The 12,563-nt window shown below is 43.7% G+C and overlaps 1 protein-coding gene across 1 annotated transcript; it reads right to left on the bottom strand.

Annotated features, from left to right (window-relative positions):
- Positions 1-412: 412 nt before the first annotated feature.
- On the bottom strand, positions 413-8,762 carry LOC110507459 (mRNA decay activator protein ZFP36L1). The gene is made up of 3 exons (XM_021587463.3): positions 5,140-8,762; positions 3,466-3,622; positions 413-3,070 (listed from the first exon to the last, which is right to left on the bottom strand). The coding sequence occupies exons 2-3, from the start codon at positions 3,517-3,519 to the stop codon at positions 1,922-1,924; spliced, it is 1,203 nt and encodes a 400-aa protein (XP_021443138.1). The 5' UTR covers positions 3,520-3,622; positions 5,140-8,762; the 3' UTR covers positions 413-1,921.
- Positions 8,763-12,563: the final 3,801 nt, after the last annotated feature.

Genomic DNA, 12,563 nt, shown 5'->3' with positions numbered 1-12,563 from the left:
CCATGCCTTTTCATGTCTTGCAGTAACCCCCTCCACCCCAACTTTTCAATATAATGACCGATCGCTATTGTCTGGGATTATTCAGCAGGGTGCTAGCACCAGAATGCCAGAACAAAGCCAAATAATAAACACACAAAACCCAACTTCTGTTCCCTTCTGTGTATGTGTGTGTCCAAATGAAATGTCATTTTTGTATCATGTTCTCATTTTGTGCAGGGATACATTCTTGTTCAATCTTCATCACAAACATTTTATCCTACTATTTTTCCTCCTTAGAAAGCATAGGCCTAAATAATTATAAAAGTGTTTATCTGTTAACGGCACTTTTTCTAAGATGAGAAATAATATACCTTTATTGCATGACAGTGATGGTATAAGGTGCAGTGTGCCTCTAAGTATAACAAGTCAGTGAGACAGTGATATCCAAATGTTTTATTTTGAACCAAACAGGTAAAAATATATTAAGATAGAAACCGGGATACATATCCCATGGAATGTAAACAATACACTTAAATTATATAGAAACCAACATAATATAAAACCGACACTATCATTTTTGCTTTGAAAAAACAAAATAAATACGTTTTAATTTAACAAATGCAAAGCCTTGTTTGTTTTTCCAACACAGTTAAGGCTAAAGAAAAGCGCAGCTGAAGATGGGCCACAAAGACAAGTTCATTGTAACATAAAATACACATCACTTTGTCTAATAACAGCTGGTGTGCAAGAGACCAAGATGTCGATGTAACCCATATTACTCATACATTGTGGCAACATTGTTTTCCCATGTTATTACCTCACGTACCCTGAGGAAGGCACAGTGATGCCGAAGCGTTGGTAAATACCCATTCAATTGCTCGGAGTGTGCGACTTTATTTTGATAGTTTATTCGCCGTTAGTCAGCACCTCCACACAAACAAAAAAAATTGTGAGTGCGCCAGCTCGTTTTTTTTTTAAATGACCTCACGTAACACCACAAATCACGTTTTAATATTATAGAAACAGTCACAAAAGTGTGTATGAGAATCCTGTCTCACTGAGTAAGCAAAAATGGATGAATGTTTCAGTTGTTTTTTTAAAACTTGAACTTGAATGGTGAAACGTTGAACCCAAACTAAACGCTGAAATGCACTTGTTGTGTTAGAACACATAAAATACCTCATGTAGCATCTAACTATGACCGGTGAGGGCAATACATCTATTTACTGATTGAACAAGGTAACTTGTAACACTAGTATTGCCTTCTCACTGGCATAACGCGATGCTGGTGGACATGGCTCTGGTAGTGTCCACACTCAAGCAATTCAAAGTTCTAAAGCTACATGACAGCTCAAACAAAGCGAAGAGTAAAGCATGTTCTTCTGCATCATATACAAATGCACAACACAATTATAAACAAACTCTGTAAAACATACAAAATAAATACATCTAAAAAAAAAAAAAGCCCTATAGTTAGACTACCTGATAATACTGTCAATTAGTTGCCTTTACTAAAGGCTACATTTTGTTTACAGTAGGCCTAGCTACATTTTTGGATACATTTCAACATTTTACTCTGCCTACAAGACAAGATACTATGTTCAGCTTTGGTTACACTCTAAAGGGCAGGGCTATAAGGAGAACCGTTGAAGTTGTAAAAAAAGCACACTTGTGCACAGTAGGTTTGTCCTTCTGCCAAGCCCAAAAGTATCATTACTGACATGTTTTTTTTTCTTCGAAATGGGTACAAATAAATCCCCCAACAGAACTCTCTCAGCAAAGACACCACAGATGCTGTAAAGCTAGTTGAGGCACCCATAGTAGCTAAAACGGGTATACAACAGTATACATGGACGTTATGATATTTAAAAAAATATATGTTGGCTAGCTTTACAACACTGAGCAGAATTCCTCTGTTTGGATGAGAATGCCAGTTTAAAGTTTAGTCATCTGAGACAGAGAGGCGACTAAAGATGGGGAGACGTCTGCCCTCAAGGCCAGGGGACTCACAACCACTCAGGCTACTGGAGCTGGTATAGCCTTCCTGGTCAGAAAGAGAGTCCGGTGAAGCACACCGCTGCATGGCAGGCAGGCCGGTGAATGAGAAGGCATTGCGGTGAGAGTTATGTGCAGCTGACTTTTGCGCACAGACAGTTTGGAACTTTGAGTCAGTGATGGCGTAAAAGTGAGGGTTGTTATTAATCTGATCGTTTCCGAAGTCAGATGAGAACGGATAGTTGTGCTTTAGTGTGGCAGGTTCTGGAAACAATGGGGACAGCAGTTCTGGGCTACCTGTGGAGGGCGGGGATGATACTGAGGAAGCCCTGGAGAACAGCATGGTCTCTGGAACGGGTTGGAATCCGGTCAGCGCTTGGGGAGAGGAGAAGCCAGCGAAACTAATGCTGTGACGCAGCAGCTGTGGGCGTTCTCTCATCTTCTGTCGCTGAGGTGGCGCTCCGCCATCAGGCCCGAGCTGCTCGTCCGCATTATGGATGAAGTGACAGCGGGCGCCATAGGGGCAGAAGCCAATGGTGTGGAACGTGCGGCAAGGCTCGGTTTTGTACTTCGGGTGCCTGCTCAAGTCACGCTGCTCATCCGTGCCGTGGGCAAACTGACACTTGGCTCCGTATTTGCATGTGCCACTCTCCTCGTAAGTGCGGCACATTTCGGTTTTGTACCGGGTGGAGATGGGAGGGGAGGGGGCGAGTGACTTTGGAGATGTCAGGCAGCTGGTGCTGATACTTAGGCCTGGTGGGGGCATCAGAGGAGGGGTGGTGGGGAGATGCTTCTCGCTGTACCCGAGGCTGCCAACATGGCCCTCTATCATGCTGACTGAACGGTCCACACGGAATGGGATGTGGTTGAGAGAAGAGCGGGGCAACTGTTGCTGGTGTTTCAGGCTCCACTGCTGGTTAGCAGTGTTAGTAAGGGCCCAGCAGGCTGGCTCGCCGATTGGGTCCACACTGCCGCTGTTGAACTTTGAGTTGGGTAGGGTAACCGGGCATAGTGAGTGTCTGCGCTGAAATCCAACGACGCGCTGCATCTGCGTGGTGGCTGGTGCGCCATCTGGCATGTCCAGACCACGGAAATTCTATCACACAAGAGAAGAATAAAGTCACATTCCAATACCGGGGATTCAAGCCATGGTCAAGCTAATACAATGTAAATATATGCTGAACCAAATCAACAGTAAACAGCAAGCAAACACAATAGCCCATGTCAAGTTCCAAAAGTTGGCTAAAGTGCGCTTGGTTCGAAAAGGAATGAACGACAGATGGAAACCGTTACGCACGTCAATCAGAAAGTTTGAAGCCTTTTCTTTTTAGCCAAAACATTGATAAAAAGGCACACATACAAATCCAAGGTACAATTATTAAATGCTATATTTGATAGTGTATTATTTACCAGTTTAAATAAAACGTATAACTTTCAGACATGTGCTATATAGCCTGATCTATTAATAAACATTTAAAAACGTCTTCTTACCTTGCAGAACTCATCCTCCAGTTCCAAGAACGGCGCTAGGAAGTCGGATGGCATTGTACTGATGCCTCAGTCAGGTTATCCCACTTCACAGTAGAGTGTGTTCTGTGTTGAGGCAGGAAGACGCTCTAATCAAGCGCTTCTGAAGTTTCTCAGCCATCTGTTGGAATCCCAAATAAATAGTTGAGAAGCCTAGCTCCACCCACATTTTGGTGACAAGGCGTGCCTTGCGTGGAGGGGATGCCTCTTGAGTTGTAGTACTAGGCTCCCCCCCCCCCCCCCCCCCCCATTCACGTCGATATTCTCATGCTGAAACAAATATGTCGAAGTTGATATACAACACTTTAACATATAGGCCTCCTATAGGCTATACTTCATAGTTTAAACATACATCCAAACAGCCACAGATTTACACTAGTGGTCTGTTAGTTATGTTGGTCTAGATATTTGTCTAAATATATTGACCATATATGCCATTTATGAATTCATTATATGCCTCTTTCTTGTGGTTGCAAGTCATGTGAAAGTGAAGCGTCAATATAAATTTTAATTGCACTTATTTGTTTGTTTTTATTGGATATGACTGCTGCTGTACGCAAGGGTGAGAAAACGTTCACCTCTTTGACCCATTGGGTATTTATGGTCTAATATAATATGGGGATGTATTTTGTGGCATGTTTGGCATGTCAAAGGCCCAGATTTGGATATGAAATCATGTCTGGACGAGAGAGGAAATCTACAATGCCCTTCAACTATGATGTTATTTAAGGTATTCAGTTGTAAATGGCTGCCATAACACAAGCACAAACCACAACAAGGGCCCCACCCTTAACTCAAAGGCCCTGCTGTCAAACTGTATTGTATTTTGAGTAAAGTGGGGAGGATGGGGTTCGCCAGTCTGGCAGATAACAGAGGTGGTTGTATGAAATGCAATATGCTCCATAACTAACCAAACCCTGTGGAGTGATTACATGCTTATTACAGGCTTATGTGCTCTTTTTATAAACCTTATGCACAGAACAGAACACATTCTACCAGAGACATTGTAGAAAAGTCCAACTAGACAGGGTTATTAGGTTCACAGTGGGTGGGAGAGCATACTCAAACATTTGAAAGATAGTGTAGGCAAATTCAAGAAGGGCAAATGTTTACAAAGGATGGGAAAAGCTTACAAACCCCAACACTTTGAACTGAAACTTAATTCATTTGGCATTTTGTTCAACACAGATGTAGGATTTTAATTTGATCACCCTGTTGCTGGAGAACTTTCTGGCAATGCAGGTATCCCATTTACAACTCATGGTGTATTTTGAATTTCAGACTTGATTTTTCCTTACAAAAAAATATCAAACCCTACACAGTGTATCATTAATTCAAATCCACATAATTTCCAGTTGCTGCAGGATTATTTTCCTGCTCTAGCAAACTGGCTCAAATTAAGATCCTACATCTGTATGTCTACTGATGCCTGAATGTAGGCCTCGTTCTGACTCTGTCCCTCCCTACCTGACATTTGGTGATGCGCACCGAAAATAACCCTAAAATCTACATCATTATGCATAGTACATGGGTAAAAACACTCCGCAAACATTTCCGTAGAACCTTTCAGTCGACAGAAAGCACTGTCCCTTTAAACCACTGTGATGCCTTGTCATCAACAGTAGAGTCAACACTTACCATTCTGTAAGAACGGAGATAGGACCCAGCCATCAGTCTGCTATCCCAGGATGACACTTGTTGTTTTGAAGTAGAGAAGGAGGGGGTTGTTTAATTAGGGCATGAAAAGACAAGCAACTGAAACAAAGGTTGCTGTTTGTCAAGTCACAGTGTCAGTAAACCAGATTAAAGTCTATCTACACAATGACAAGAGACAGTGTCAATTGTCTTTAGTGACAACAGTGAGAGAGAAAAACTCACTATACTGCCGGGTGACAGTATATTGCTGTTTTAGGGACTATCTCATGCAGGAGTCTGAGTCATAGTAATAGAGGCTCATTTTAAATGCTATTTTATAGCTTTATCTCATGTTGGTATCTGTCTATTAGACATTGTGCATTCTACCACTCTCCTGACATGGTTTAGTTTCTCTCGTGCTGTTTTTGTGAGGCTGTGGAGGTGGAGAGAAAGGCGGAGGGGCCTCCACAGTCATAGCCACCCCGACAAAGAGAGAGAAAAGAGATAGGGATGGCCCAACTCCGAAAAGAGACAATTATCAGGGCACAATCAATGTCCTCCCGGAGGCATGGTATGGTTCCACCAATTATGCTTGAGCGATGGTGCTCACTGGGGTAACAATGGGATTATGCAGACACCGGCCTGGGCCTTCTCCCTCTGATTGGCCCTGCTCTATGTGAGCCATACCAGCAGGCCTCTGTCACAGATTCCTGTGCATGGATCTATAGTGGTGCATGGAGGGAAAGGGCTTTGTTAATGATTAGACAATCAGGTCACAATGGCAGAGCCATCACACAATGGGGGGGTGCAATGGCTGTTAGAGTTTTTGCTTTTGACCCTCAATGGGAACGTCTCAGCTTCTTTATGGTGTCTGACTCCTAGGACCTTTTTTGTCTTAGTAAAGCAGCCCACTGATGCGTCTCCAAGCTGCTATACAATAGGCATACTCTAATGCAAAGCCGCAGCAACATTTAGCCAGTTAAATGTTGTTTTCTCTACAAATTATTTATGACTTTTATGACCACAATGAGTGTTTCGTGAAAATTACAGTGTGTGCACGATTCAAAAACGGTGATGCTCAATGGTTTCCTTACAGCGTTTGTGGTCAGTTGCTGTAACAGTCTGGCGTTAGCCCTTATCTGCCTAATCATGACTGGTAGATGTATTGTTTTTCTTGCAGGAAGGCATGACTTAGCAACTGATTCCGTTGTGCGGTGGCCGTTACATAATCCATGATAACTGCCGGGGATATCAAGGCTGTGCGAGATAAACGGTAGCAGTGAGGTTTTGGTCCTGACCAGGACCCACTCCCCAGAGGAAAGGAAAACAAGTGGATGAAGCCCGACCGTTCGTTTTTATACAGGCAATACAGTTAACTGATTCTGTGAATTGGCGTTCAACTTTTAGCGGTTGCGGGCGACAGAGAACTGGCACATTGCAAAAAGGGAAACTGTTGGAACTATAAAAAAAATGTTTTTTTAGGAGAGGGAGAGACATGTCTTGGCATGTGTCGTCGTGACATGCTGCTTCTCGTTACACTATCTTAACGTTTTGATTTTGTAATTTTAAAACATGTTTAAATAACGTCACACTATATGATGATCCTGAAGAAATTGTTAAAGTAGCTTATAAATTGTTGTTACATGATAATACCAAGCCATAATTGCACTATTATTACCAGCTAGCTTTCTTGTTGTTACAAAGGGAAGCCTTTTGCTGCTTGTGTTTGAGATGCCATCCACAGTGACATTTATTAGTAATGCAGAAACTGCTACCCCCCCTTATCTTTCACCGTTTCACTGGAGCTTCCAGTTCCCCCTTTCCAGCCCAAGAGCAAGATAGTTTCACAGAGCCTATGTTGGAGCTCCAAACCCCACCCCCACAGCCTTCGCCCCCCAAACGATCCGGATCTGCCCTCATTGTGCGCCCCTCACAAGAGTCCCTTTGTTGTGGCCCTGCATATGCCAGGCCAGAAATACGCTCTGTGGCTCAGATAAACATGGCCAGGCTGTAAACACGTCTGGAGCTCTGGAGGGCCAGGAGGACCATGCCAGGGACCAGACGCAGGCAGGCCAAGGGAGAGCTCACCTTCTCAGCACAGTCAATAGCTACAGGAACAGACACATATACCTGTAGGATGAGGGCTCTTTCCCGTGTGTAAAGTCCTCAGAGTCTTGTCCCTGTCTGGTTTGTTCTGGGGGACAGGGCAACGTGAGGTTCCCACAGACATCCGCTCAGGAACAAACATGCCCCTCATTTAACGCGGTGATACAGTTTCACAGCCAACATTTGTACATTCACACACAGGTGAAGGATTAGATCGTGCAAACAACGTCAACAGAGAGGCAACATTGTAAAACACCCTCACGTTGTGGCAGGTTCCCTATTTAACATATGTCAGGGATGTCCAGAACGCATATACTACAGCATGTAGTCAGAACTTACCTTGCATTGACTTCCCTGTCTGGGTACTTTTCTCTTCTGTGTACATACATACGTGTGTTTGTTCGTTTTCTGGATGCGCTAGGGTTGGTATGATACATTTGAAAGGGAAACCAATGGCAACATTGAGGTTAGGTCAGACAGAGCATCAGGTGGTACGTTAAATGTGTTGTTAGTGTATGAATAAAAAACTTTGCTTAACTTTAACGTCAGAGAGAAGTCTACCCACTGCATGTGTGGATGCTACATTTTCAGCTTAGCCAATATCTGCCCCAACATGTTGCCTCTGAGAAGACCCAAACAAACCAGTGATGAATGTGAGAGTTAGGAGAGTATTTCCTGCATCACACAAGTCATGTGTTACTCCCTCTACTGGTATTGATAACCATGTATTAATATCATCTTTATGTGCTCCAAGCATCCCTTAAGATGGAAGCCTCCATTAAATGATTGGATGTAATAAGTGTATAAGACTCAGAATGACAAATATCCCGTAGGAAGACACTGCATTAGGTAAACATGCACAAACCCAAAACAATATGGAGATATCGGTAAGGGAGTAGGGGTTTGCATGACACCACACATATGCAAATTATTAGGCAATAGATGGGCCACACTGACAATTTAGCTTAACATACGCTTGCTGAGCCTTCCCTAACTGGCCTTTCTCATGGATTGTGTGTCAATTAGAGCCTTTCCATATGCAGGTGGGGTTGAATGGACGTGAATGGCTCTGTTTGTATAAGTACTACCTATTGTTGTCACCCAGTGTTTGTATGGTGGTCCCAGTAGGGAATGCAGAAGGCTATCTCCATGCACTGTATGTGAGCATGGGCCTATTTGCTATTTCACAGCAATGCATAGCAGTTAAATTGTGAAAGAATTTGTGTTATCCCTACACTGCAAAATTAACTCCTCTACAGGTATTTCCTGGCAGTCAATATCCTAGAACTAAGCAACATATACATGTAAATGTAACCAGTACATTGCAGATAAAAAATAAGTTACTTACATTTTTTTTTTTTAAATGACTAAACATACTAATATTTTCTTTTGAGGTTTCAGATTGTGGTCGTCCTTGAATCAGGGTTTTAGTGGTGTGTTAAAAATGACAATGGCACCGAACTTTGATGATCAGCAAACGGGGTGACAATCATGTGCATATTGGTAGGTGTGAGCGAGTCATCATGCTGCCCCGTTGCTTCACGTTTCTATTCAAAGTCCTGCGCTTTGTGGTATGTTGTCAATTTGAATTCTGCTCTCTGGAAACATGAAAAATGTTTTACTGATGTCTATAAATCAGCTCTGTCTATTCCTTTCAGAATGATTCTTTTTTTGTCTCAATACATTTCTTAAATTGTACGCTCAATCATAGAACTCTGTCACACTTTTCACACCACAAACATACAGCAAGTTGATGTTTATTGTCACGAGTCTTGTCCTGGAGGCAGAACGGAGGGATTTCCTCTTAAACAGAAAGTCAAAATTGGCTGTATTGTAAAAATTCACGAAAACAAATATGATCTTTCTGGTCTTATTTTAAAATTAGGGCTAGGCATTATGGTTAGCAGCGTGGATGAGGTTAGTTTTCAAATCAGATTTTATGACTTTGTGGCTTTGCTAGCTAGTGACCAATCTGCAGAGCTGCCTCCAGAACAAGAGTCATGATAAAAAAAACGCTCACCTGCAAACATACACTGACCTCCTCTGGATTTTGTTATACAACCCTACCCTTCTTTCATCCCTCGCTTGATTTTCTCTCAAATTCACCAGGCCTCGTTTCATGGTTCCCCAGATTCTTACATTCCACTTCCTAAAGTGTTTTCCAAACCCCCCTCCCCCACATCAGGAAAAATGACAGCCTTTTCTTGGTAAGGGAAATCCCTCCCCGCACAGTAGCTCTAGCTTCCCCTATTTCCAGTAAAAGTGTGACAAGGCACTGTGGAATGTGTTTGGACAAGAGCCGAAGAGGTGGCTGGACACACTCGCACGCGCACACGCACACACGAGCGCGCACACACACACACACACACACACACACACACACACACACACACACACACACACACACACACCCTACATACTGCTCTCGCAGAAGCGTATAGACACCAAAAGTGCCACCACCTCATCCTCTCTCGTCTCTTTCCCCCCAGACCCTTTTCCTGATTCCAGGAAACAGCTCCAGCCTTTGTGGGTCCTCCCAGCCATATGCTGCCAACTGCTGCCTGCTGTGACGCAACACTGCTGACCATGGAGGACTGAGACAACCCTAGTTGGTTTACAATGTGCTTGTTATGGTGGTGGAATTGCATATTTGATTGAATAATAAACAACTTTTTTAAATAAGCAATTGCTTTCCCATATGTCTGCATTATTGAGACAAACAGTTGGCTATGCATGATTTTTTGGCGGACAAATTTGTAACATCAAAGTTAGCAATGGAAACACACGCTCTGTAAATAGCGACACATCAGCCACAAGATTGGCAATAAATAAAAAAAATCATGCCCCTAAACTAGCAAATGTCCATTCGCACAGGAACCTTAGTTCAAACTCCCAGGCACTCTGTTCTCGAGCCGTTATTGACGACTGGTGCTGTCTGGAGCGTGCACACAGAGTCTGGTTCCCTGGGTGTGAGAATCAGTGAAGTCTTCTTCTCCTCCTGAGCAGCTGTTGCTGTTATTTTAACAGGGGCCTGTCTCTCTGTCTGCGCCAGTCTGTGCTTTCATCGCCCTCAGCTGTTGATAGCACGTTTCCTTTCCTGTGAAACTGACAGGCCAAGTTTGTCAGATGGCCACGTGATGTGCTTTTGGGAGTTGGATACTGTGACTTCAGAGTCACATTGCAGACTGCCCACATGTCGCAAATGAGATAGATTTCAGTTTGCCTTTTTAACACCATTGAGGATTTGTTATGATGTTGATAAAGGTTACTTGATCTCTCAGTATTCTATTTGGCTGTTACACATTCATGAACAGGCGCACAAGTAATCCACCGTCATTTGGGTCTGACTATTTGGGACATAGCAATGACCGCAAGTCAAATAAATAAAAGAAAACAGAATAAGAGCCATCTTGCTAGCAGAGCAGTCCCCTGTGGTTTCGAAGTGACTGTATCGCAGCAGTGGCAGTTATGAATCTGCTAGTACTACTGGAGGAAACGCCTCATCTCAGGAACAGCGCTGATCTAAAATGGCAGGTGGGAATGTTCCACTGTGTCCCCTAGAGCAGGGGCTCTTACATTTTTTTCAGCTCGATACCCAAATTAAGAAATTGACTGTCTTCCGTGACCCAGATCGTCCTCCATTGACATAAATTAAGAAGAGATAGTGTGTGATAATAGATGTATTCTCATAACTCGCGACCCACCTCTAACATGCCCAGGGCCCACTTTGGGTTCCGACCCATAGTTTAAGAAACCCTGCCCGAAAGAGATGCTGTTCTTTACCTTTGGATGATGTTTGTGCTCTGATAAAGCCTATCTGTGTACACAGTCTACAGACCATGTGTGTCTTTAGTCAGTGTAACTGTAGGCAGTTAGTGTAAGAACACTAACAAGCCAATCATGGATGTCAGAACGGTGGAGAAGTGAACATTCATCACATTCACCCTAAATTACATTAATATATATGCACGGCTGCTTCTGAGAATTCCCAACCCCCCTTTTCCCTGTGTGCTAAGCATGAATCATGTATGTAGTTAGGCTGGTTAGGCTAATCCAGCATTCCAGAGCATTGTTCTTCTTCCAATCTAATGTTCGGACTCTGTTTTCATCATGTTATATCTTTCACGCCTCCCCCTCGTCCACACAGCGCCTCAACTAGAAAAGTCGGTCGAAGAGATGTGAACGATGAAACCGAGTAATACTGAATAACTGAGTGATTCTGAATTCCTTCTAATATTACATTTGGAAAGTTTAGAGAACGCGCAATCATCCTTCGTATACCAAATAGAACTTTTGACCGCCGTGGAGACTTTGCTTTCGCCTTCAAGTCGGACAAGTCAGCCAAGACCGAAGCACATGAGAGGGGGGCATGGCTTAAAAGTTATACACGGAGTGGATTTTACTCCTGGATATGGAGCCTGGTTATTATTCGATATGAAACTAATCAGTGTGCATACCACATTATGGGAGGTACGTTACGACAACAGACAGTATCTGCACTGTTGATATTATTTTCTCTGGCTTCAGCCCGAGGTGACTTCATGTTTGTTTTAAAATATAACCTCCCAATATGTATTTTCTTTGAAAGTCCCCGGCCGCCTGGCCCGTTGCTTGGTACTCATTCCCGAATGTTTAGAATGTCAACATTACATCCAAAAGTTAGAAAACACCGGATAAAACGCGTGGGGTTCGTAAAACGCAGGCTCTCGACACGTGCCAGACGTTTAGGCGAAATAGCTGCCCTTTAAAATGCGGTTTATAACCCAGGTGGGGTTGGGAACATATTTGACTTTGGAACTCTCTCTTTCTCGCCTGGAGCGATAGCTGAGGCCAAGGTCAACATATGCCCTCATAGCCTTCACTGGTCCTGCCTCATAGGGCTCTGAAGGGGGCCGTACAGTGAAAAGTCAACACAGGCCTTACTGTTAATGTTGTCATTACTGTCCCAAAGCGGAGGGGTAAGGGGGGCACCTCGTAACTCAACACCAGTTGCAGAGCAGGGACTTTAAAGTAGGGTGGTGCGGATGGGAAGGGGGGTTCTTCAACCCTTTTAAATGAGCTCAGCACTTGAGATGAATAGGCTAGTAAAATGATGGAGCGCCTGGCTGTGGGGTAGATGTGAGGCCGAGTGGTTTGGGTCGTATAGGGGATGGTGGTCTGTACAGTCACATGTGCCTCCTGTCAGCAGGTCCCCAGCCACAAGCACCTGGTGACATAATTGCTGGGTGGTAGACTGGGGGCTAGACCGGGGGGGGGGTGGGGGATTGCAATCCCAGGGCTGGAGCACTGGTCTGGTTTGGTTGCTCCGGTTCACCCCCATG

The sequence above is a fragment of the Oncorhynchus mykiss genome, chromosome 27, assembly GCF_057628025.1.
Source record: "Oncorhynchus mykiss isolate SJ-2025 chromosome 27, ASM5762802v1, whole genome shotgun sequence".
Classification (NCBI taxonomy): Eukaryota; Metazoa; Chordata; class Actinopteri; order Salmoniformes; family Salmonidae; genus Oncorhynchus; species Oncorhynchus mykiss.
This window is presented reverse-complemented; position numbering and strand designations above follow the sequence as displayed.